The sequence below is a fragment of the Bubalus kerabau genome, chromosome X (assembly GCF_029407905.1).
Source record: "Bubalus kerabau isolate K-KA32 ecotype Philippines breed swamp buffalo chromosome X, PCC_UOA_SB_1v2, whole genome shotgun sequence".
Taxonomy (NCBI): domain Eukaryota; kingdom Metazoa; phylum Chordata; class Mammalia; order Artiodactyla; family Bovidae; genus Bubalus; species Bubalus kerabau.
Genome location: NC_073647.1, coordinates 51,886,453 through 51,910,789, shown reverse-complemented (window position 1 = coordinate 51,910,789; position 24,337 = coordinate 51,886,453). Strand labels below are relative to the sequence as shown.

The 24,337-nt window shown below is 38.2% G+C and overlaps 1 protein-coding gene across 1 annotated transcript; it reads right to left on the bottom strand.

Moving 5' to 3' along the window:
• Nucleotides 1-5,977: 5,977 nt before the first annotated feature.
• PABPC5 (poly(A) binding protein cytoplasmic 5) lies at nucleotides 5,978-10,888 on the bottom strand. The gene is made up of 2 exons (XM_055564631.1): nucleotides 10,291-10,888; nucleotides 5,978-9,745 (listed from the first exon to the last, which is right to left on the bottom strand). Exon 2 carries the CDS (start codon nucleotides 9,603-9,605, stop codon nucleotides 8,457-8,459), a length of 1,149 nt encoding a protein of 382 aa, XP_055420606.1. The 5' UTR covers nucleotides 9,606-9,745; nucleotides 10,291-10,888; the 3' UTR covers nucleotides 5,978-8,456.
• Nucleotides 10,889-24,337: the final 13,449 nt, after the last annotated feature.

The following is a 24,337-nucleotide window of genomic DNA, read 5'->3' as shown; positions in this document are numbered from 1 at the left end:
ATCTGACTATTCTTAATGAAGTTTCCATGGGGCATCACAAGTTTGTATTTTAAAGGCTAAATCTTTCCTCTTTTCTGCACTTTCTTTATATTTCTGGTGCTTCTTTGGGTCTCCACTGATGGGAGACCAGAGAAATGTTTCCTCTCTCTGAGTACTTGTGAAAGATATCCATGATTTTTTTGCCCTTTTGTATCCAATCTTTCGGAGAAGGCAGTGGCATCCCACTCCAGTACTCTTGCTTGGAAAATCCCATGGACGGAGGACCCTGGAAGGCTGCAGTCTATGGGGTCGCTGAGGGTCGAACACGACTGAGCGACTTTACTTTCACTTTTCGCTTTCATGCATTGGAGAAGGAAATGGCAACCCACTCCAGTGTTCTTGCCTGGAGAATCCCAGGGACGGGGGAGCCTGGTGGGCTGCCGTCTATGGGGTCGCACAGAGTCGAACACGACTGAAGCGACTTAGCAGCAGCAGCAGCAGCATCCAATCTTTATTTTCAAATATTTTTGTGAGAACTCTCTCCCTGAGCACAGTGTGTTTACTAATATTAACTCAAATTTTTTCTTTGCATTTCAAAATGTGTGCATGCTAAGTCACTTCAGTCACGTTTGACTCTTCGAGACCTCATGGACTTCCAGGCTCCTCTATCCATGGGGATTCTCCAGGCAAGAATACTGGAGTGAGTTGCCATGCCCTCCTTCAGTGATCTTCCCAACCCAGGGACTGAACCCGTGTCTCTTATGTCTCCTGAATTGGCAGGTGGGTTCTTTACCACTAGCACCACTTGAGAAGCCTAGAATACACATTCTCGATTTATCTGAAATTCTTTTTACTGATGAATTCCTAATACTGATTAAAATCATTTAATATAATTTTCTTAATTATTCAATTATCTCTAATTTTTATTTTAGAGATAGATTCCATATTGTTTCAAGTACTAGTAACATTTTCAATTTCATCCAGAAACCTGAAAGATAGCTTTTGTACATTAAGCAAGATAAACAGTTCTATCAAACAGTACTCTAAAAATGTATGATCCAAGAGTAATTAAAATACATTTCTCACAGCCCTAAATTCTTGACCCCAAATTAGAGATAAAATTTTAAGCATGTTTTCTTGTATCAGAAATCCAGCTTAAATGATCTGTATGGTGAAACTTGCTGTTGAGGAAAGGTTGTGACACTTTTCTGGCTTATATATTATCTTAAAAATAGATTGTATTGAGGTTACACATTTACCTTGAGCAATAAATTAGATTACATAAGTGCATCTTTCACAATCTAAAGATAAAAATTAGTGAAAATGACCCAGTGGTCTAAGAAAATCATTCTGCCTAAATTGAAACTTTTTTTTTTTTTTTCCCTTGGAGGCTAAAGTAAGAAACATACTAAGTTCATACTTGCTTTTCTTTCCTTCACAGTTTGTTTCACATATATAAAAATGTAATAGAAGTTTCAGAAAATTGTATCTTTCTGTATGTTTTTACTCTTTGCTTGAGGTAGTTCACATTTTTTTGATGTTGTGGTGTGTCTCCACATAACAACTAGTGGCTGCATACAGATTATGTTCATTGCCTATATTGCCTGTTCAGAGAAGTTGGACAGTTTCTTTTAGCATTATCTCTTATTATGCTTGGAATGTTGCTTTCATATCTCAAAATTTGTCTTACATTATCAATATATTTTTCTAATTACATTACTCAGTCTTTGGTCATCAGATGCTCTAGCTCATGTATACATTGTCGTTATTTAGTTGCTAAGTTGTGTCCAACTCTTTTGCAACCCCATGGACTGTAGAATGCCAGGCTCCTCTCCGTCCATGGGATTCTCCAGGCAAGAATATTGGAATGGGTTGTCATTTTATTCTCCAGGGGATCTTCCCAACCCAGGGATCAAACCCACTTCTCCTGCATTGGCAGGTGGATTCTTTACCATTGAGCCATCAGGGAAGCTCCATGTCTACATTATGAAACCACAATTCCAAACAGACCCCACAGCTTCAATATCAGAATCAGCATAATTCTGATATGTACACTTTGTAAAATAACATCTTCAGCTATATGCATTAATCCATATAAACAATAGATGCTTTCCACTATCTATTGTGGCTTGACATGTAAGTCATGAAACTTTATGTCAACAAAACGCTACATTACATATGAGCACATCTAATAGAAGTTTCTGAGGTAATGTTTTGACAAACTATGTAAACCAGAAATATCTTACATAAACTTGAGTGTTCTAACAAGGATGGAGTTGAGATTAGGAAATGAGAGTAAGAGAGTAAAGATGACCAGTATAGCACCAGTAATTAATAAATTCACTTAGAAATGAGATATTCCTGAGGTATAGTATTACTGTAGTTATCAAATCAGTGTTAAGACTAACCATATATAGTGAATGAAAATAATTCATGATGCTTCATGCTAAAGTAGATATCAAACTAGGTAGAATTTTACTTTCTTTACAGTATCATTTAGATTTATAACATTTAAATTCCTCTTTATCTCTAATCCTTCTTTTAATTATTCTTGAGTTAATTCAAAAATCCTCCTTTCTAAAAATTCTTCAGTGAACAAAGAAATGCATTCTTCATCTTGACTTGCATTGTTTTGTCACTATCCTTGCCATAATGTAATAAGGCTGCCATTTATCCCTTTATTTAGGACCATGAACACATAATATATTTTTGTACAATGAAACCAATAAGGGATATATGCTGGGTTTCTTGAAACACTGCAAAATAAAAGCTTGCAAATTCCTCACTGCATTTTTTTTCTTTTCAGGGATTTAGTCTGTCACAAATCCTGAGAGGTAAGTTAAAAAACAGTTGCTTGCCATTCTATGTAAATTAGTCTTAAATTACTTTTTAAATGCCCCAAATATTGATTTTTCAGAAGCATAATTTACCCTTTTGGAAGTTTCAAATCAACCTCAAAAAGATATTAAATTATTTACTCTACACTATAGAAAGCTTTGGAGAAGGCAATGACACCCCACTCCAGTACTCTTGCCTGGAAAATCCCATGGATGGAGGAGCCTGGTGGGCTGCAGTCCATGGGGTCGCTAAGAGTCGGACATGACTGAGTGACTTCACTTTCACTTTTCACTTTGATGCACTGGAGAAGGAAATGGCAACCCACTCCAGTGTTCTTGCCTGGAGAATCCCAGGGACAGAGGAGCCTGGTGGGCTGCCCTCTACGGGGTCACACAGAGTCGGACACAACTGAAGCGACTTAGCAGCAGCATAGAAGGCTTACTTATTACACAAAAGGTGCCAACATCTGGTGTTTTTTCTTACAATTAGTACTAAAACAAAGAAATTAATTTACTCTGATGACTGAGACAGTCATGCTATACAATATCAGCACTCATCCCTTTTTCTTGCAGTCTCTCTAAAGCATTCAATATTTTTTCCACTGAAATAAATTATGTAGGCCTCCAATTTTGATGAGAAATTTAGTGTGAACATTGATCTGCTTTTGTACCAAATGAAAGATCTTTAAAATTGACTTTGATTTTTGACAGTAAAAGTACGTGCAGTTGGTTTTTAAGTTTCATAGGAATTACATCCTCAGTGTTTCTATGTTGAATTAGTTAGGCCTTTCTCATCTTAGATTTCCAGTGGTAGCTAGTTTACTTCAAACTACTGACCATGATCCCCTGGAACAAGTGGAATATATTAACTTTCTTAAAGCTGCAAGAAACTATTGCTTAGGTTAAAATTCATGGGAAGTAATAACACCATAGGCTTCCCTGGTGACCCAGTGGTAAAGAACCCACTGCCAATGCAGAAGATGTAGGCGACGTGGGTTCAATCTTGCATCAGGAAGATCCTCTGGAGAGGGAAATAGTAACCCACTCCAGTATTCTTGCCTGGAGAATCCCATGGACAGTGGAACTTGGCAGGCTATGGTCCATAGGGATGCAAAGAGTTGGATATAACTAAAGTGACTTAGCACACATTCATGCACGTGTTATCAGTAACATTATGTTACAAGCACCAATCTATGTAAGCAATTTGTTCTTAATTATTTCTTCATAGGATAAGATTTTTAAAAAATGGCTTATTCTCTAATAACATTTCTCTTGCCAAATACTGAGAAGAGAATTGGAAAGCAAACAAGTGGAGAGACATAATCCATAGATTATGAACTCAGTAATTCAACAAGTAATCATGGAATGCTAACTATAGTCCATATATTGTCACAGGTGCTGGGAACACCTTTATCATCTATAATCAGTCATTTATTGATACATTCCTAACTATTCCCTTACATTAGGCCATTTATGCACAAATAAGATGGTATTCACTCCACTCCTAAATATTCCCTTAAAAAGTATTCTTATTCAACATTTTTTCCCCCTATGGGCTAAAAATATCACTTACACATGTAACATCTTATTTTTCTCCTTAACTATGGATTCAACCAGAAAAGCACCAGGATGCTTGAAACTTCCTGTACAGAAAATCCTTCCCCGGGCTTCCCTGGTGTCAATGGTAAAGAATCTGTCTGCCAATTCAGGAGACTCGGGTTTGATCCCTGGTCTGGGAAGATCCCACCTGCCACGGAGCAACTAAGCATGTGCACTGCAACTACTGTGCTTGTACTCTAGAGCCTGGGAACCACAACTACTGAGCCCACATCCCCTAGAGCCCAGAGCTTCCCAACAAGAGAAGCTACCACAATAAGAAGCCCAAGCACCACAACTAGAGAGTAGCCCCTGCTTGCTGCAACTAGAGAAAAGCCCCCACAGCAATGAAGACCCAGCAGAGCCAAAAATAAATAAAAACAAACCTTTTAAAAAGCTGGAAGAAAAATATGTGTAATAAGTCATTGGAAAAAAAGAAATCCTCCCCCAAATAACCTCTAATATGATGTTTGCAATCACAAAAAAATATTCTGAATTTCCTTCTCCCTAGGCACATTTGACGGAGAAGGCAATGGCACCCCACTCCAGTACTCTGGCCTGGAAAATCCCATGGACAGAGGAACCTGGTGGGCTGCAGTCCATGGGGTCACTAAGAGTCAGACATGACTGAGGGACTTCACTTTCACTTTTCACTTTCATGCATTGGAGAAGGAAATGGCAACCCACTCCAGTGTTTTTGCCTGGAGAATCCCAGGGATGGGGGAGCCTGGGGGGCTGCCATCTCTGGGGTCGCACAGAGTTGGACACGACTGAAGGGACTTAGCAGCAGAAGCATCAGCAGGCACATTTGAAACCTGTACAAGTGACTATTTTGAAAAGCTAAAAAAGATAAATAAAAATAAAAACAACAAAAAAAACCACATTGCATTAAATAGTTCACTATTAAGTTGATCATTGATAATATAGTTTTATTAATTTTTACTAATTATCTTGGGCTAGAAAATGAATAATAACCTATTTTTTAATGCTTTGTTACTGATTTAAGCTGTTCAGTTCTTTGGCACCTCCTTGGAAGCCTAAACTATTAGAAATGTATTGAATGTAGCTAAAAATGAAAAACACAAAATTGAAAAATTTACCCAGTTGTTTGTGTTTAAATAAAGATTAGCTTTCCTTTATATTCTTCAACCCTGCTTTTTATGTCCTGAATTTACAGAGTACTTTTGACTGATCTGCAGAGTCCTAACGTGTATGTTTTATCTGTACCTAGCCACAATTACTGCTTTTCTTTATACTGACTAGCTTTTTCAAAACATTAATAATTTAAATACTTAAATATTTTTCCAAAGTGTATAAAATGCTTATATTTGAAGTTTTTAGCTTCTATATATATTTCATGATTCATTCTGAATCAAAGTATTTGCAAAGGTCTTAACACTGACACTTCAGGTTTACAAATTCAAATGAGAACTGGCAATAGGGGAAAGGAATAGAGAGCACATATGGTAAAATAATTATCAATGTATTGTTAAGTACTTTAAATTTTATTTGAAGTTTCTTCCTTTTCATATATTTTATGATCACAATGATGTAAAGCAAGTAGGCTCATAAAATATGAAAAATTATATTCCGTTAGTTTTTTTCTTTTGTCAATTTAAAAGAAGAATATATCATTAACACTTTACAAATTTTAGGTACATATATATCAATATGATGTGCATTTTTGTTTTTCTAGTAGATTTATGCTTTTACATGCTATAGATAATTTTTGTCAAGCTCATATAACTCATACTGTTTTTAACCAAGGATTTTCATCACAGCATTGTTTACAAACATAGAAAATATTGAAAAACATATAAATCTCATTTAATAATGAAATACTTAGATAAGATATAGTACATCCACACAATGGAATACTATGTAGTCACTAATTGATGATACAGATAGATTGGTATTTATTGACATGAACAGATGATTATGTTTTGGCTTAAAATTAAAAAACAAAACAAAACCATACATATATTTGCTTTTTTTTTTGTAAAACAGTGTGTGTATACATAGGGGAAAAGGCATGAAAGGATAAGCACACACTTAAAAAGTTAATAGTGGTTGTCTTGGAACTATGGGAATTTTACTTTCTTCTTTGTAAGTTTCTGCATTGTTGTACTTTTTTTTTTACAAGGAGCATGTATTATGTTTATAATCAATAAAAACCATAATTTCCATTTGAAAATGTTTGATAATGAATATACAAGTAGTCTGTAGATAAACAATTACATGAAAACAAGTTATTCTGATTATTTTATGGGCAAAGAGTTAACAGAAGTGTTAAAAAATTATATATTTATATTGTTTTATGTATGAAAGATTTCTACATACAGTAATAAAAATCAACTGACAATAGAGATAAAATATTTTCTTATGATTGGATTTGTGGTATGAGTCAATGCTATTTTTAAAAAGTAATAATTTAAGTTTTACATAAATTAAGCATTTATTTCTCTAACTCAAAATGGATTTGAACTGGCATATATTAACAGAAAGGCAATTCCAAAGAAAAGGGCTTCCCAGGTGGTGCAGTGGTAAAGAATCTGCTTGCCATTGCAGGAGACACAAGAGACATGGGTTCAATCCCTGGGTTAGGAAGACCCCCTGGAGTAGGAAATGGTGACCCACTCCAGTATCCTTGCCCAGAAAATTCCATGGACAGAGGAGCCTGGTGGGTTACAGTCCACGGGGTCTCAAAGAGTTGAAGATGACTGAGTGACTGAACAGAGCAGCAGCACAATCCAAAGAAAATAAGAAAGTAAGTGTAATACAGATTGAAAGGTAGATGGGTGTGGACAAGAGGGAACTACAAGTGAAACACAGAAAATCCATCATATAGAAGTCACAGGGCAAATAACATAACTGCAACATAGAACAGAATATTTTGTCATAACTTCCAAGTAGCTAGACAAAAAAGAGAATCATACTGGATTAAGAGATCTCATATGATGGAGGTATGCTACTTAATCAAGAGAGAGGACCTTTTCCTTAATTTTGAAACATCTGTGAATATTATCTTGTGAATATATTCAACAGTTTACAAGAGGTAATAACAAGTTTAATAGAAGTTATTCTTCAAAGTAGTTTTCAACATCATTACATGGAGTATTTACCTTTTATATTGACACGACAAAGGCTGAAGGTAATCCTAAAATTAACTATAGACAAAGGCAATTTAGTGTTGTTATTCACCTTTTTTGTTAATTAAACACAATCCAAATATACATACTAAAGAGTTTAGCAAAACAAGTGATAAGAATGCTCCTTAGCCTGTCTTCAAATATTAAATCTCTGAGGAAAGGTTTCTAAGATGAAACTTAGAATTTAAAAAAAATCAATCTTTAAAGTGTTAATATTCTAATGTACTGATTGGTAAAGTACCAATATGCTTATTGAATTTATAAAGTTAATAGTGGAAACTCTCAAAACTTACTCAAATCCACTATGAAGTCTGTGGTATGCCCTCAGCATAATAAAGAAGGGAAAATATAAATAAATAAAAGAAGGAAAAAGCTCACATCTTTAAAAGGGAATATTCATTTTAAATAATAATTTAAAGTCAAATTATGCATAAACATTAACTGGATCACATACACTTTCCCCTGCTCTACTGATTTCTCAAAAAGCAAGTTAGAAGTTTTCACTGTGATAGACTCAGATATAAGGATCTAATGAAATTTCATTAGGAGAAATGAAATTTAGTAGTATTAGCGAAATAAGGAAGGACATATACTCAATTAACTCATGTTGATTGGTTTAGGACAAGTATGTGGAGGAATAAACTTTATTCTATATATTCCTAAGGATATTATATCGAAAAATAGTACAAAATGACAGTTTTACAATTAGAAATTATGTTCTTCACTAAAATGAACAAGGCTTTCTGGTTTCACTTTTTTTTTTTTTTTTTTTTCCCAAAGGAAAGTATTCACTTAAAAAAACCTGTTAATTGACATAAAATAACCTCTTATCACAAAGTAGCCCAAACTAAGTAGGCACCAGCTTAAGGCTGAAACAAATTGAGCATTCTTATCCTCACCACCTGCGCCTGGCCTGGCCCAGAGTGACCTGCAGAGGCTTGGAACCCACTATGCGACCATTCATCTCATCTACTGCTTTGGTAGCCTCTTCAAAAGAGGAGAAGCAGACAACACCAAACCCTTTGCCTTGCCCCACCTCCACCATCACTTTGGCCCGACTAATTGACCCAAAGGAAGAAAATTCCTCCTTCAGTTTTTCATCATCAATGGTCTCGTCCAGGTTCTTAATATAGATAGGCACCCCTGGAGGCCGACTTTTTTCTTTTAATCTCAGCCGCTCAAATCTTCTCCTTAACTCTGCAAGACGTTCAATTTTCTTCTGTGCTCGCCCTACATAGAGCACTTTCCCATCGATGGACTTTCCATGCAGATCTAACACAGCCTTTTGGGCAGCCTCATGTGTCTCATATCTCACAAATCCAAAGCCTTTCGATTTCCCACTGGAATCTCTTATTACCTTAACGCTTTCAGTTGGCCCATACTCACTGAAAAGTTCCTTCAGTTTGTCGTCATCCATGTCATCTCCAAAGTTTTTAACGAAAACATTAGTGAAAGTCGCTCTATCCCTAGTTCTAACTTCAGCAGCCCTCTCTTCCGGAAATTTGAATCGGCCAACGTACACCTGGCGGTTGTTGAGCCGCACTCCGTTCATGTGCCAGATGGCCCTATTGGCAGCGGCCAGGCTGTCAAAGTGCACATAGGCATAACCCTTAGAGCCATTGTCATCGCATACGACTTTGCAGGAGAGAATGCTCCCAAAAGCTGAAAACAGATAAAAAAGGGCCCTGTTGTCAATGGATTTGTCCAGGTTTTTGATGAATATATTTCCAATTCCAGACTTTCTTAAGCGGTCATCTGGCTGAGACCACATTAGACGGAATGGTTTGCCATTAATCAAATCAAAATTCATGGTGTTCAGCGCCCACTCAGCATCCGCAGGAAAGCGGAAGTTAACGTAGCCATAGCCCAGGGGGCTGCGGGTCACTGGGTCACGGCAGATTCGGGTGAAGCGCAGAGGTCCAGCAGGCCTGAACTTTTTATATAACATGTCCTCAGTAACATCTGGGTCCAAGTCACCCACATACAGGGCAGCCTTGAGGTACTTCTTTTTCTTGCCAGCAGGATTAGGCTCCCCACTCCCCATCTCTCTGAGCACAGGGAGAAGGCTCTCTTGGGAGAGAAAAAAAGGCTGCTTTCTCTAAGCTATGGGCCAAACAGCTGTTCACAAACAGAAAAAAGCCAAGGCGAAGAAAGCTAAAAGCAGACTCAGAATCACTGTTGAGGCTGAGAAAAGGAAGTTCAGAAACAGCTGGTCAGCAGGCTCAGAACAAACGCATCAGACAAAAAAGCACCCCAATAACAAATCCATTCTCCCTAAGGGGGCTTAGAATTTCCACCCATTCAGATCTAAAATCAGTTTCAAAAGCCAGTAGTAGGAAAGAAATGTCCCTTCCCCCGCTAAATAGTAAGAAATCACTAAGCAGCAGGCTGGCTCCCCACATCTAGCCTTGTCGACAGAGGCCTCACGACCAATTTTCTGCATAAAAATAGGCCTCAAGCTCCCGTGGGTTTAAAATGATAGCAACAAGGGCAGGGGCCGAACGTGTATTCCTCCGCCGGCTGCCTGGCCGGTCTCAGGCGGGCTCGCAGCTCACTAAGGCCGCGCTACAGACACTCAGCGTCAGCGAAAGGGCAAACTGGACACTTGGTGCCCTGCGGCCAGGCAGGAAAGCTGCAAGCAGCGAATCGCGCAGAGAAACAGACAGACAGACACACGCGCCGGGAACCGGAGACCGCCCAGATACCCAAGATGCCCACTGGGTACGGACCGAGTGATGCGCGGTGATTTCGGCAGCCTGAGACTCGCGGCCGGTCCGGAGGGACTGACTGGCGGACGCGTACTGGGTCAGCTCAGACGCGAAGCGGTTCCGGACAGATGCGGGGCGGAGTCAGGAGAGAAGGGCAGATGCCCGGCGGGCGGGCAGAGCGCAGACGGATGGACAGGGATTGTTCCCCGCAGGACAGACCGAACCAGGGACTAAAAAGCCTGTAGCTGTGGTGGGGCCAGCCGACGGGCGGGGCGCAAGGAAACCCGGAACCGTGCTAAGGAACTTCCCGCTTCTTCCCGCTTGCTCTCTGCCAAGATGTTAAAAGATAGAGAGATTGCAAAGGTTTCTAGATTTTTTTTTCTTAGTTTTCAAAATGTATTTATTAATTTAAAATATTACGTTTAGGCTGCTGACCCCAAAATCAAGTCAAAGAAGGTGACGATCTAGGTGGAGAGAACTGTCAAGTTGTTTTATTTATTTATTTATTTTTAACGAGTTCCCTAAATCGTTTCTTCTTAGGAAATAAGATATAGGTTGCCTACTTTCCTGAGTGCATTGGAAAGTCAATTGACAGCTGTTCTGGACTCCCAGTCCAGTGCTAAATGATCACAGGGTCAAATAAAACACATGCCCATTTTGTAATTGGCTTTTATTCTTACTCCATTAAACTTCAGCGTAATGGTAGCATTATCCCGAGGTAATAGTCAAAGTTATTTTTTGCTGCTCCAGTAATACTGCTGCTGCTGCTGCTGCTCCTGCTGCTGCTGCTAAGTCGCTTCAGTCGTGTCCGACTCTGTGCGACTCCACAGACGGCAGCTCACGAGGCTCCACCGTCCCTGGGATTCTCCAGGCAAGAACACTGGAGTGGGTTGCCATTTCCTTCTCCAATGCATGAAAGTGAAAAGTGAAAGTGAAGTCACACAGTAAGTGTCCGACTCTTCGTGACCCCATGGAGTAGAGCCTACCAGGCTCCTCCGTCCATGGGATTTTCCAGGCCAGAGTACTGGAGTGGGTTGCCATTGCCTTCTCCGTCCAGTAATACTAAGGTTTTAATAATTGGAAAGCCATAAAATGACTTTTAATGGTACTTAGTGAGCAGCTCAGCTGGTAAAAAATCCGCCTGCAATGAGGGAGACCTGGGTTTGATCCCTGGTTGGGAAGATCCCCTGGATAAAGGAAAGGTTACTCACTCCTGTATTCTGGCCTGGAGAATTCCATGGACTATCCATGGGATCACAAAGAGTCTGACACGACTGAGCAGACTTTCACCTTCAGTGCCAGAAAACGTTGAGGATGTGCTGCCTCCATAATCATGAATTACAAAATCTTAAAGAGATAAAAGCTGTAATAATTAATGTTCACAGGTGAAATAAACACATAAATATATAATCACTTTACATAATTAGTAATTTCAACCTGAATTGTCAACTTTAAACCATTGCAGGGAACAATGCTATAAGATTAGACTCAACTCAGAGCTTTCCCAAGATCTCTCTTTAGAGTTTGCGGCAAATTGTTTTGGGAGAAGACTGTTACCTTATCTTCAGAAAATCGCCAATGTCTGTAATGCACAACTCAACCAGCCCATTCCTTAAGACTTCCCCTCAAAAAGAAAATCCAAACAAAACATGTCACTACAGTTAGACTGGAAAGGATCCTGGGGAAAAATTATGGAAGAGAAGGTGTGTTTATGTGCTCAGTGGTTAAGTCCTGGTTGACTCTTTGCGACCCCATGGACTGTAGCCCTCCAGGATCCTCTGTCCATAGGATTTTCCAGGCAAGAATATTGGAGTTGGTTGCCATTTCCTCCTCCAGGGGATCTTCACCCCAAAGGGTGTTGTAGTAAGAAGACATTCCTAGAATAAAAGGCTAAATTCATGTGTTGTTTCATTTTTTACAGTTTCTATTAGACAGTATAGTTGACTGAAGATGACAATTTTCGCTTATTATTTACTCAAATATTTTGTAATTTTCTTTACTGAGCTCTTGCTTACTTTCTAGGATTCTTGCTTAGCTAAGACATGGAGACTGTGAGAAAAAAACAAATACAAATTAAAAAAAAAGTTATAGAGATCAGATCAGATCAGTTGCTCAGTCACGTCCGACTCTTTGCAACCCCATGAATCACAGCACACCAGGCCTCCCTGTCCATCACCAACTCCCGGAGTTCACTGAGACTCACGTCCACCGAGTCAGTGATGCCATCCAGCCATCTCATCCTCTGTCGTCCCCTTCCCCTCCTGCCCCAAATCCCTCCCAGCATCAGAGTATTTTCCAATGAGTCAACTCTTCCCATGAGGTGGCCAAAGTACTGGAGTTTCAGCTTTAGCATCATTCCTTCCAAAGAAATCCCAGGGCTGACCTCCTTCAGAATGGACTGGTTGGATCTCCTTGCAGTCCAAGGGACTCTCAAGAGTCTTCTCCAACACCACAGTTCAAAAGCATCAATTCTTTGGCGCTCAGCCTTCTTCACAGTCCAGCTCTCACATCCATACATGACCACAGGAAAAACCATAGCCTTGACTAGATGAACCTTTGTTGGCAAAGTAATGTCTCTGCTTTTGAATATGCTATCTAGGTTGGTCATAACTTTCCTTCCAAGGAATAAGTGTCTTTTAATTTCATGGCTGCAGTCACCATCTGTAGTGATTTTGGAGCCCAGAAAAATAAAGTCTGACACTGTTTCCACTGTTTCCCCATCTATTTCCCATAAAGTGGTGGGACCAGATGCCATGATCTTCGTTTTCTGAATGTTGATCTTTAAGCCAACTTTTTCAGTCTCCAAGAGATAGACTAATATAAAAACTGGTCTTAAAATAGTACCACATTGACCAACATGCAGAAACACTTGTGAACATGTGCTTATTTTATTGTCCTTAGAACATAAACTTTATAAACATCTTTCCTCATAATCTTAATTAACAATGGGCTAGAATTTGTTTTTATTTTTCGGATTTAAAGCTATTACTTTAAAACATGTAAAAATGTAAAAAAATTTAACTGTAAAAAATGTAAAAACTGTAAAAAATGAAACAACACATGAATTTAGCCTTTTATTCTAGGAATGTCTTCTTACTACAACACCCTTTGGGATGAAGATCCCCTGGAGGAGGAAATGGCAACTGACTCCAATATTCTTGCCTGGAAAATCCTATGGACAGAGGATCCTGGAGGGCTACAGTCCATGGGGTCGCAAAGAGTCAGCCAGGACTTAACCACTGAGCACATTAAAACAACAACATAAAGCCAAGAGAATAATTCCCACAATATTATCACTAAAATAAAATCAATATTTTATTTATGTAATGATCTAAATGCTGTCCCTATTCCAATTCATTTGTATGTATTTTCTCTAATCTTATAGATGAAATGGAGTTGTTGAAAATAATTATTTTCAAAATCACCTCTTCTCTATACTTAACAGCCATTTGGGGGTCATTACAATATAAACATTTTAAACTAGGGCTTCCCAGGTGGCGCTAGTGGTAAAGAACCTGCTTGCCAGTGCAGGAGATATAAGAGATGGTCGGTTTGATCCCTAGGTTGGGAAGGAAAGGGCTAACCCACTCCAGTATTCTTATCTGGAGAATCCCATGGACAAAGGAGCCTGGCGGGCTCCAGTGAATAGGGTCGCAGAGTCGGACATGACTGAAGCGACTTAGCACAAAATAAAAAACTATATTGAACATTTTGTCAGATCAAAAATCGGAAATTTAGAACTGTTGTGAAATAAATGAATTTTAATAGAGTTCCCTCTGCAAAGCAGAGGTTTATGGGGGAAAGGGAATAATTTTCATCTATAATTTATTTAATCATTTTAATATTTATATTGAAAACTGTCTCTGGAATAAAAATCAGATGTAGGGCGTTTCTCTAACATTTTTATTATATGTGAAAGGCGAGTTTATAGTCTACATAAACCTGATTTATATGTTAAATCCATTAAAAATCCCTGCCCAGATTCCTAAGGCAGTTGATTGAGCATATCTGAGTCTTTCTAAATCTGAGAAATATTTTTCATGAGGACGGACTCCTGGACAACTGGCATTCTAAGTACATCCCACCACATTGTTATGTACAGTTGGTAGTAATGTGTCAGCATGAGTGGAAAAAGAGAGTTGGAAATTTATATTTTTCAGCTTTATCTTAGCAGGCACTTGATCCTGTGTTTCCCATTAAAAGTCTGACTTGTGCAAGTTGCTGGGACTTCACAATGAAAATAAACTACCTGCTCTCTTGAATGAAGTCTGGGATGACTGAAAAAATATGATAAAGTAAAACCTTTATTAAATAGAACTTGTCTCATTTTTTTAGACAAAGAAAGGAAAATTGCAAAAAAAAAAATGGCATTAAGAATGTAGTATCAGCAGGCATTTCTACAATAAGTTTTAGAGCCAGTAGTAGTTCTTTTACTCTATTTCCAAATATTTTATCCTGATCCATGAATATTTATGCTCTGGATGATAATCCTGAAGGCCTTTTGCTAATACTTTTTATCATAGAAAGATTAAACTGTGTTTATTAGAATGTACTTACTAAAGTGAGAAAGTAAATAAAACTGGCAAAGTTTCAACAGAATTTACAATGAGACAGGATTTATGCTAAATTGTCAATAAATCAGAATATCACATTCCTCAGTATTTAACCAAAATTTCAGTATTTTAAATTATGGTGCTATAGTTTAGATATTTATTCAAATGCTGTAGCTATAATTCATACATTTATGACTCTAGGTAGTTTATTGGAAGTTAAGATCCTTTTAAATAAAATAATTTTATATAAAACTCTGAATAGACTGGATTTTGAATGAATGCCTAGTAATTGCATAAATTTACATTGTAGTATTCCATGGGTTCATTTTAAACTAATAGGATCCAATTAAAAGAGCACTGTAAGTAGACACCTAACTAAACCTAAATATATGTTAAGTTGTTTAAGTTGTTAAATAAGCAAAGTGATAAAATATAGCCTTGTCATACTTCTTTCCTAATTTTGAACCAGTCACTTGTTCCATGACTGGTTCTAACTGTTGCTTCTTGACACACATACAGGTTTCTCAGGAGACAGGATTTTGTTTAATATTTTTTTAAAATATATTGAACATATATTTATTTAATCTGTTATTAAATAAACATTTTAGTATGCTTTTAATACTCGGATTTATTCACAGTTGAATGCATGATTTTTTAAAATTCAACAGGGATTTATTTAATGAGAGAAATGGAAAAAAAAAAAAAAAACTGTTAAACTGTCAGATGTACAAGCTGGGTTTTGAAGAAGCAAAGGAACCAGAGATCAAATTGCCAACTTTGTTGGATCATGCAGAAAGGAAGGGAGTTTGAGAAAAACATCTATTATACTCCTGCTTCATTGACTACACTAAAGCTTTTGACTGTGTGGATCACAACAAACTGTGGAAAATTCTTAAAGAGATGGGAATATCAGACCACCTGACCTGTCTCCTGAGAAACCTGCATGCATGTCAAGAAGCAACAGTTAGAACCAGATATGGAACAAGTGACTGGTTCAAAATTTGGAAAGGAGTATGTCAAGGCTATATTTTGTCACTTTTCTTATTTAAATTCTGTGCAGAGTATGGGCTTTCCCAGTAGTGCTAGTGGTTAAGAACCCGCCTGCCAATGAGGGAGACATAAAAGATGTGGGTTTGACCCCTGGGTCAGAAAGATTGCCTGGAGGAGGACATGGCAACACACTCCAGTATTCATGCCTAGAGAATCCCATGGACAGAGGAGCCTGAAGGACAGAGGACATTCCACAGTGTTGCACAGAGTTGGAAACGACTGAAGTGACTTAGCATGCACACATGCACAGTACATCATGTGAAGTGATGCACTGGATGAATCACAAACTGGAATCAAAATTGCTGAGTGAAATAACAACCTCAGATATGCAGATAACAATACTCTAATGGCAGAAAGTGAAGAGGAACTAAAGAGCCTCTTGATGAAAGTGAAAGAGGAGAGTGATAAAGTTGGCTTGAAACTCAACATTCAGAAAACTAAGATCATGGCATCTGGTCCCATCACTTCATGGCACATAGAAGGGGGAAGAGTGGAGGCAGTGACAGGTTTTATTTTCTAGAGCTCCAAAATCACTGCAGATGGTGACTGCAGCCATGAAATTAAAAGATGATTGCTCCTTTTAAGGAAAACTATGACAATTCTAGACAGTGTATTAAAAAGCAGAGGCATCACTTTGCTGACAAAGGTGTGTAGAGTCAAAGCTATGGTTTTTCCAGGAGTCATATATGGATGTGAAAGTTGGACCAGAAGGCTGTTCACCAAAGTATTGATGCTTTTGAATTGTGTTTTGGAGAATACTACTGAGAGTCCCTTGGACTTAAAGAAGAACAAACCAGTCAATCCTAAAGGAAATCAACCCTGAATATTCATTGGAAGGACTGTTGGTAAAGCTGGATCTCCAATATTTTTGCCACCTGATTGGAAGAATTGACTCATTGGAAAAGATCCTGATGCTGAGAAAGATTGAAGGCAAAGGGAGAAGGAAGTGGTAGAGCATGAGATGGCTAGATAGCATCACTGACTCAATAGACATAAATTTAAGTAAACTCCAGTAGATAGTGGAGGACAGAGGAGCCTGCCAAGTTATAGTCCATACACAAATCCCACATTCTTTGATTAAAAATCTTGAGATCCAGTTATTTCACTTGACCTAGAACAATCAATAAAATAATTTTTAAAATGTAAATCTTAAGCTTTATTTTTATTTTCCTTGTTAATTGTGGGAAAATACACATCAAATTTGTTATCCTAATGATTTTTAAGTGAATAATTCAGTGGCCTTACATTCACATTGCCATGTAAACTACATCACTATCGGCCTCCAGAACACTTCATTATGCCAGACTGAAACACTGTACCCATTAATCCATACTTTTGGATGACACAAAATATGTTAAGCTATTTTTGGATCTTGGGCATTAAAGCTGCTTTTAGTTATTTTATTGTTTCAGCACAGTGCTATAATAAACATCCTTATTCACCTATTTTCATATATTATTACTCATTTTGATTAACTAGATTCTCAGCAGTGGGGATCATACAGTTAAATGGTATGCATATTATCAAATATATACTGTCAGACTTATGTAAAAAATCTTGATGCAATTTACTTATTTTACCAATAACATAGAAATTTAGAAGAAATAGATAATTCCTAGCAAAATGTACTCAATAGCTCAGTCATGTCTGACTCTTTGTGACCCCATGGCTGTAGGCCACCAGGCTCCTCTGTCCATGGGATTATCCCATCAAGAATCCTGGAGTGGGTTGCCATTTCCTCCTCCAGGTGGTCTTCCCAATCCAGGGATCAAACCTGCTTTTCCTGCAGTTCCTGCATTGACAGATGGATTGTTTACAACTGAACCTTCTGGGAAGCCCTCTAACAAAATAGGAATTACCAAATTTGATTCAAAGGAAAAGTGGTAGAACAATTGCCATAGAACAGATTAGAGAATGATTATACATATGCTATTAAAAAACAAATTAACAAACAAACAAACAAAAAAAAAAACAGGGGGAGGAGCCAAGATGGCGGAGGAGTAGGACGGGGAGAACACTTTCTCCCCCACAAATTCATCAAAAGAGCATTTAAACGTCGAGTAAATTCCACAAAACAACTTCTGAATGCCGGCAGAGGACATCAGGCACCCAGAAAAGCAACCCAACTCTTCGAAAGGAGGTAGGAAAAAATATAAAAGACAAAAAAAGAGACAAAAGAGGGAGGGATGGAGTTCCGTCCCGGGAAGGGAGTCTTAAAAAGAGAGAAGTTTCTAAACACTAGGAAACCTCACTGCCGAATCTGTGCCAAGCTTTGGAAGCACAGAGGGCAACATAAAAGGGAGAAAAAAAAATAAACAATTAAAAATTGCAGAATGTGAGCCCTACGGTAACTCCCCCAGCGCAGACGCCTGCACACGGCATTAGCAAGTGGGGGCTGGGCAGGGAAGCGGGTCGCGGGCTGTGTCCCTTAGAGTAAGAATCGGGCCCGAATGTCCTGAGCGCTATCTGAGCGAAATAATTTGGGCTAGCAAACCAGACTGTGGGATATCTACCACGCGAAAAGCCAGCCCTAACTTAAGACACCTCCAGGCCCACGCACAGAACAAAGGACTGAACAGAGATAGCCGGCTGCAGATCTTCCCCCTCCGGTGACAGGCAGCCAGAGCCGTAAGGGGGCAATCGCAGCCCAAGAGAGACACTATCTATAAAACTGTAAGCAGGCTTCTTTGCTAACTAAAACTTCTTGGGGGTCTGGACGGTCAACATCTGCCTGAGAAGGTGTGCCGGTTTTACACCCAGATAACCGAGTGGCGGGGAGGCGATAAGTCGCAGCATTGGCGCCTGCCAAACACATCACCTGAGCTGCTCGGATCTGGGAAGAGCACAAAACGCAGGCCCAACCGAGTCTGCGCCTCTGAGGACTACCCGAGTGCCTGAACCTGAGCGGCTTGGAACTGGGAGCTCAGCCCAGGGTCGGCCTCTGATTGTTCCCGGCGGAACAACCTAGAGCCGGAGCAGTGTGGGCAGGGAGGCTACACGCGCCGTGAGCGGGGGCAGACCCAGTGTGGCTGAGGCACTGTGAGTGCACACCAGTGTTATCTGTTTGCAGCATCCCTCCCTCCCTCCCCACAGCGCGGCTGAACAAGTGAGCCTAAATAAAATAAAAAAAAATAGTGTCCTCCACCGTCCCCTTTGTGTCAGGGCGGGAACCAGACACTGAAGAGACCAGCAAACAGAAGAAGCTATAACAGAGGGAAACGCCTTGGAAGCTACAGGCCATAGATTAAAACCCTGTGGTTACTACGAACTACATAGGAAGGGGCCTATAGATCTTGAGAAATATAAGTCAGACCAAGGAACTAGCCAAAAATGAACTGAACCCACAATACTCACAACAAAACTGGAGAAAGACATAGATATATTTTTACTATTTTTACGATCAATCTTTCTTTCTTTTTTTTCTTTTTTTTTAATTTTTTTTTAAATTTTAAGTCCTCTATTGTCCTTTAGTTTTCACTTTTATAACTATTACTTTGCAAAAAAAAAAAAAAAAGACCCTATTTTTTTTCTTCTTCAGCAAACTTCATATATATATATTTTATAATTTTTTGACCGTGTTTTGTTTTGTTTCGTTTTGTTTTTTTCTTTTTCTTCTTTAACATTGTATTTTTGAAATTCAAAACTCTACTCTAGATTTTTAATTTTAGCCTTTTGGTATATGTTATCAATTTTGTACCTATAGGTTTTTTTTTTTATAATTTCTGTGACTTTTTTTTTCTTTTTTTTTCCCTCTGTTTCTTTCTCTTCTTCTTTTATATAACATCATATATCTGCAATTCCAAACTCTACTCAAGATTTTTAATTTATGCTTTTTGGTATTTGATATCAATTCTGTACCTGTATTTTCTTTATAATTTTTGTGACATTGTTTTTGTTGGTCTGTTTGTTTTCTCTCTTTATTTTTCTTCTTCTTTTTTTAACATTGTATTTTTGAAATTCCAAACTCTACTCTAGATTTTTAATTTTTGCTTTTTGGTATAAGTTATCAATTTTGTACCTGTAGTTTCTTTATAACTTTCGCAACCTTGTTTGTTTTTCTTTGTTCGTTTTTTCTCTCTTTCTTTTCCTTCTTCTTTTCATTAACATCGCATTTTTGAAATTCCAAACTCTACTCTAGATTTTTAATTTTTGCTTTTATGTATTTGTTACCAATTTTGTACCTTTAAGAACCCACTCTTCAGTGCCCATTTTTCACTACGGAACGAGATTACTGACTTGACTGCTCTCTCTCCCTTTGGACTCTCCGTTTTCTCAACCAGGTCGCCTGTATCTCCTCCCTAACCCCTCTCTACTCTACCCAACTCTGTGAATTTCTGTGTGTTCCAGACGGTGGAGAACACTTAGGGAACTGATTACTGGCTGGATCTGTCTCCCTCCTTTTCATTTCCCCCATTTTATCCTTCTGGCCACCTCTGTCTCCTGCCTCCTTCTTCTCTTCTCTGTATAACTCCGTGAACATCTCTGAGCGGTCCAGTTGTGGAGTGCACATAAGGAAGTGACTAATGGCTAGCCCACTCTCTCCACTATTGATTCCACCTCATCTCACTTGGGTCACCTCTAACTCCCTCCTCCCACTTCTCTTCTCCATGTAACGCTGGGAACCTCTATGAGTGACCCTCACAGTAGAGAAACTTTTCATCTTTAATGTAGATGTTTTATCAATGGTGCTGTATAGAAGAAGTTTTGAAACTACTGTAAAAATAAGACCGATAACTGGAAGTAGGAGGCTTAAGTTCAAACCCTGACTCCAGGAAACTCCTGACTCCAAGGAACATTAATTGACAGGAGCTCATCAAACGCCTCCATACCAACACTGAAACCAAGCACCACACAAGAGCCAACAAGTTCCAGGGCAAGACATACCAAGCAAATTCTCCAGCAACAAAGGAACACAGCCCTGAGCTTCAAGATACAGGCTGCCCAAAGTCACCCCAAAACCATAGACATCTCATGCCTTATTATTGGACATTTCATTACACCCCAGAGAGAAGAAATACAGCTCCATCCACCAGAACATCGACACAAGCTTCCCTAACCAGGAAACCTTGACAAGCCACCTGTACAAACCCACACACAGTGAGGAAACGCCACAATAAAGAGAACTCCACAAACTGCCAGAATACAGAAAGGACACCCCAAACTCAGCAATTTAAACAAGATGAAGAGACAGAGGAATAGCCAGCAAATAAAAGAACAGGATAAATGCCCACAAAACCAAACAAAAGAGAAAGAGATAGGGAATCTACCTGATAAAGAATTCCGAATAATGATAGTGAAATTGATCCAAAATCTTGAAATTAAAATGGAATCACAGATAAATAGCCTGGAGGCAAGGATTGAGAAGATGCAAGAAAGGTTTAACAAGGACTTAGAAGAAATAAAAAAGAGTCAATATATAATGAATAATGCAATAAGTGAAATTAAAAACACTCTGGAGGCAACAAATAGTAGACTAACAGAAGCAGAAGATAGGATTAGTGAATTAGAAGATAGAATGGTAGAAATAAATGAATCAGAGAGGATAAAAGAAAAACGAATTAAAAGAAATGAGGACAATCTCAGAGACCTCCAGGACAATATTAAACACTACAACATTCGAATCATAGGGGTCCCAGAAGAAGAAGACAAAAAGAAAGACCATGAGAAAATACTTGAGGAGATAATAGTTGAAAACTTCCCTAAAATGGGGAAGGAAATAATCACCCAAGTCCAAGAAACCCAGAGAGTCCCAAACAGGATAAACCCAAGGTGAAACACCCCAAGACACATATTAATCAAATTAACAAAGATCAAACACAAAGAACAAATATTAAAAGCAGCAAGGGAAAAACAACAAATAACACACAAGGGAATACCCATAAGGATAACAGCTGACCTTTCAATAGAAACTCTTCAAGCCAGGAGGGAATGGCAAGACATACTTAAAGTGATGAAAGAAAATAACCTACAGCCCAGATTATTGTACCCAGCAAGGATCTCATTCAAGTATGAAGGAGAAATCAAAAGCTTTTCAGACAAGCAAAAGCTGAGAGAATTCTGCACCACCAAACCAGCTCTCCAACAAATACTAAAGGATCTTCTCTAGACAGGAAATATAAAAACGGTGTATAAATTCAAACCCAAAACAATAAAGTAAATGGCAATGGGATCATACTTATCAGTAATTACCTTAAACGTAAATGGGTTGAATGCCCCAACCAAAAGACAAAGACTGGCTGAATGGATACAAAAACAAGACCCCTACATATGTTGTCTACAAGAGACCCACCTCAAAACAGAGGACACATACAGACTGAAAGTGAAGGGCTGGAAAAAGGTTTTCCATGCAAATAGGGGCCAAAAGAAAGCAGGAGTAGCAATACTCATATCAGATAAAATAGACTTTAAAACAAAGGCTGTGAAAAGAGACAAAGATGGTCACTACATAATGATCAAAGGATCAATCCAAGAAGATATAACAATTATAAATATATATGCACCCAACACGGGAGCACCGCAGTATGTAAGACAAATGCTAACAAGTATGAAAGGAGAAATTAACAATAACACAATAATAGTGGGAGACTTTAATACCCCACTCACACCTATGGGTAGATCAACTAAACAGAAAATTAACAAGGAAACACAAACTTTAAACGATACAATAGACCAGTTAGACCTAATTGATATCTATAGGACATTTCATCCCAAAACAATGAATTTCACCTTTTTCCAAAGCGCACATGGAACCTTCTCCAGGATAGACCACATCCTGGGTCATAAAGCTAGCCTTGGTAAATTCAAAAATATAGAAATCATTCCAAGCATCTTTTCTGACCACAATGCAGTAAGATTAGATCTCAATTACAGGAGAAAAACTATTAAAAATTGCAACATATGGAGGCTGAACAACACGCTGCTGAATAACCAACAAATCACAGAAGAAATCAAAAAAGAAATCAAAATTTGCATAGAACCAAATGAAAATGAAAACACAACAACCCAAAACCTGTGGGACACGGTAAAAGCAGTCCTAAGGGGAAAGTTCATAGCAATACAGGCACACCTCAAGAAACAAGAAAAAAGTCAAATAAATAACCTAACTCTACACCTAAAGCAACTAGAAAAGGAAGAAATGAAGAACCCCAGGGTTAGTAGAAGGAAAGAAATCTTAAAACTTAGAGCAGAAATAAATGCAAAAGAAACAAAAGAGATCATAGCAAAAATCAACAAAGCCAAAAGCTGGTTCTTTGAAAGGATAAATAAAATTGACAAACCATTAGCCAGACTCATCAGGAAACAAAGGGAGAAAAATCAAATCAATAAAATTAGAAATGAAAATGGAGAGATCACAACAGACAACACAGAAATACAAAGGATCATAAGAGAGTATTATCAACAATTATATGCCAATAAAATGGACAATGCAGAAGAAATGGACAAATTCTTAGAAAAGTACAACTTTCCAAAACTCGACCAGGAAGAAATAGAAAATCTTAACAGACCCATCACAAGCAAGGAAATTGAAACTGTAATCAAAAATCTTCCAGCAAACAAAAGCCCAGGTCCAGACGGCTTCACAGCTGAATTCTACCAAAAATTTAGAGAAGAGCTAACACCTATCCTGCTCAAACTCTTCCAGAAAATTGCAGAGGATTGTTATCTTCCAAACTCATTCCATGAGGCCACCATCACCCTAATACCAAAACCTGACAAAGATCCCACAAAAAAAGAAAAGTACAGGCCAATATCACTGATGAACTTAGATGCAAAAATCCTTAACAAAATTCTAGCAATCAGAATCCAACAACACATTAAAAAGATCATACACCATGACCAAGTGGGCTTTATCCCAGGGATGCAAGGATTCTTCAATATCTGCAAATCAATCAATGCAATACACCACATTAACAAATTGAAAAATAAAAACCATATGATTATCTCAACAGATGCAGAGAAAGTCTTTGACAAAATTCAACATCCATTTATGGAAAAAATAACTCTCCAGAAAGCAGGAATAGAAGGAACATACCTCAACATAATAAAAGCTATATATGACAAACCCACAGCAAACATTATCCTCAATGGTGAAAAATTGAAAGCCTTTCCTCTAATGTCAGGAACAAGACAAGGGTGCCCACTTTCACCATTACTATTCAACATAGTTTTGGAAGTTTTGGCCACAGCAAACAGAGCAGAAAAAGAAATAAAAGGAATCCAAATTGGAAAAGAAGAAGTAAAGCTCTCACTGTTTGCAGATGACATGATCCTCTACATAGAAAACCCTAAAGACTCCACCAGAAAATTACTAGAACTAATCAATGATTATAGTAAAGTTGCAGGATATAAAATCAACACACAGAAATCCCTTGCATTCCTATACACTAATAATGAGAAAACAGAAAGAGAAATTAAGGAAACAATTCCATTCACCATTGCAACCGAAAGAATGAAATACTTAGGAA

Bases quoted from the DNA above. Each gene is read 5' to 3' on its own strand.
- PABPC5 (XM_055564631.1), bottom strand. From the start codon at position 9,605: ATGGGGAGTGGGGAGCCTAATCCTGCTGGCAAGAAAAAGAAGTACCTC.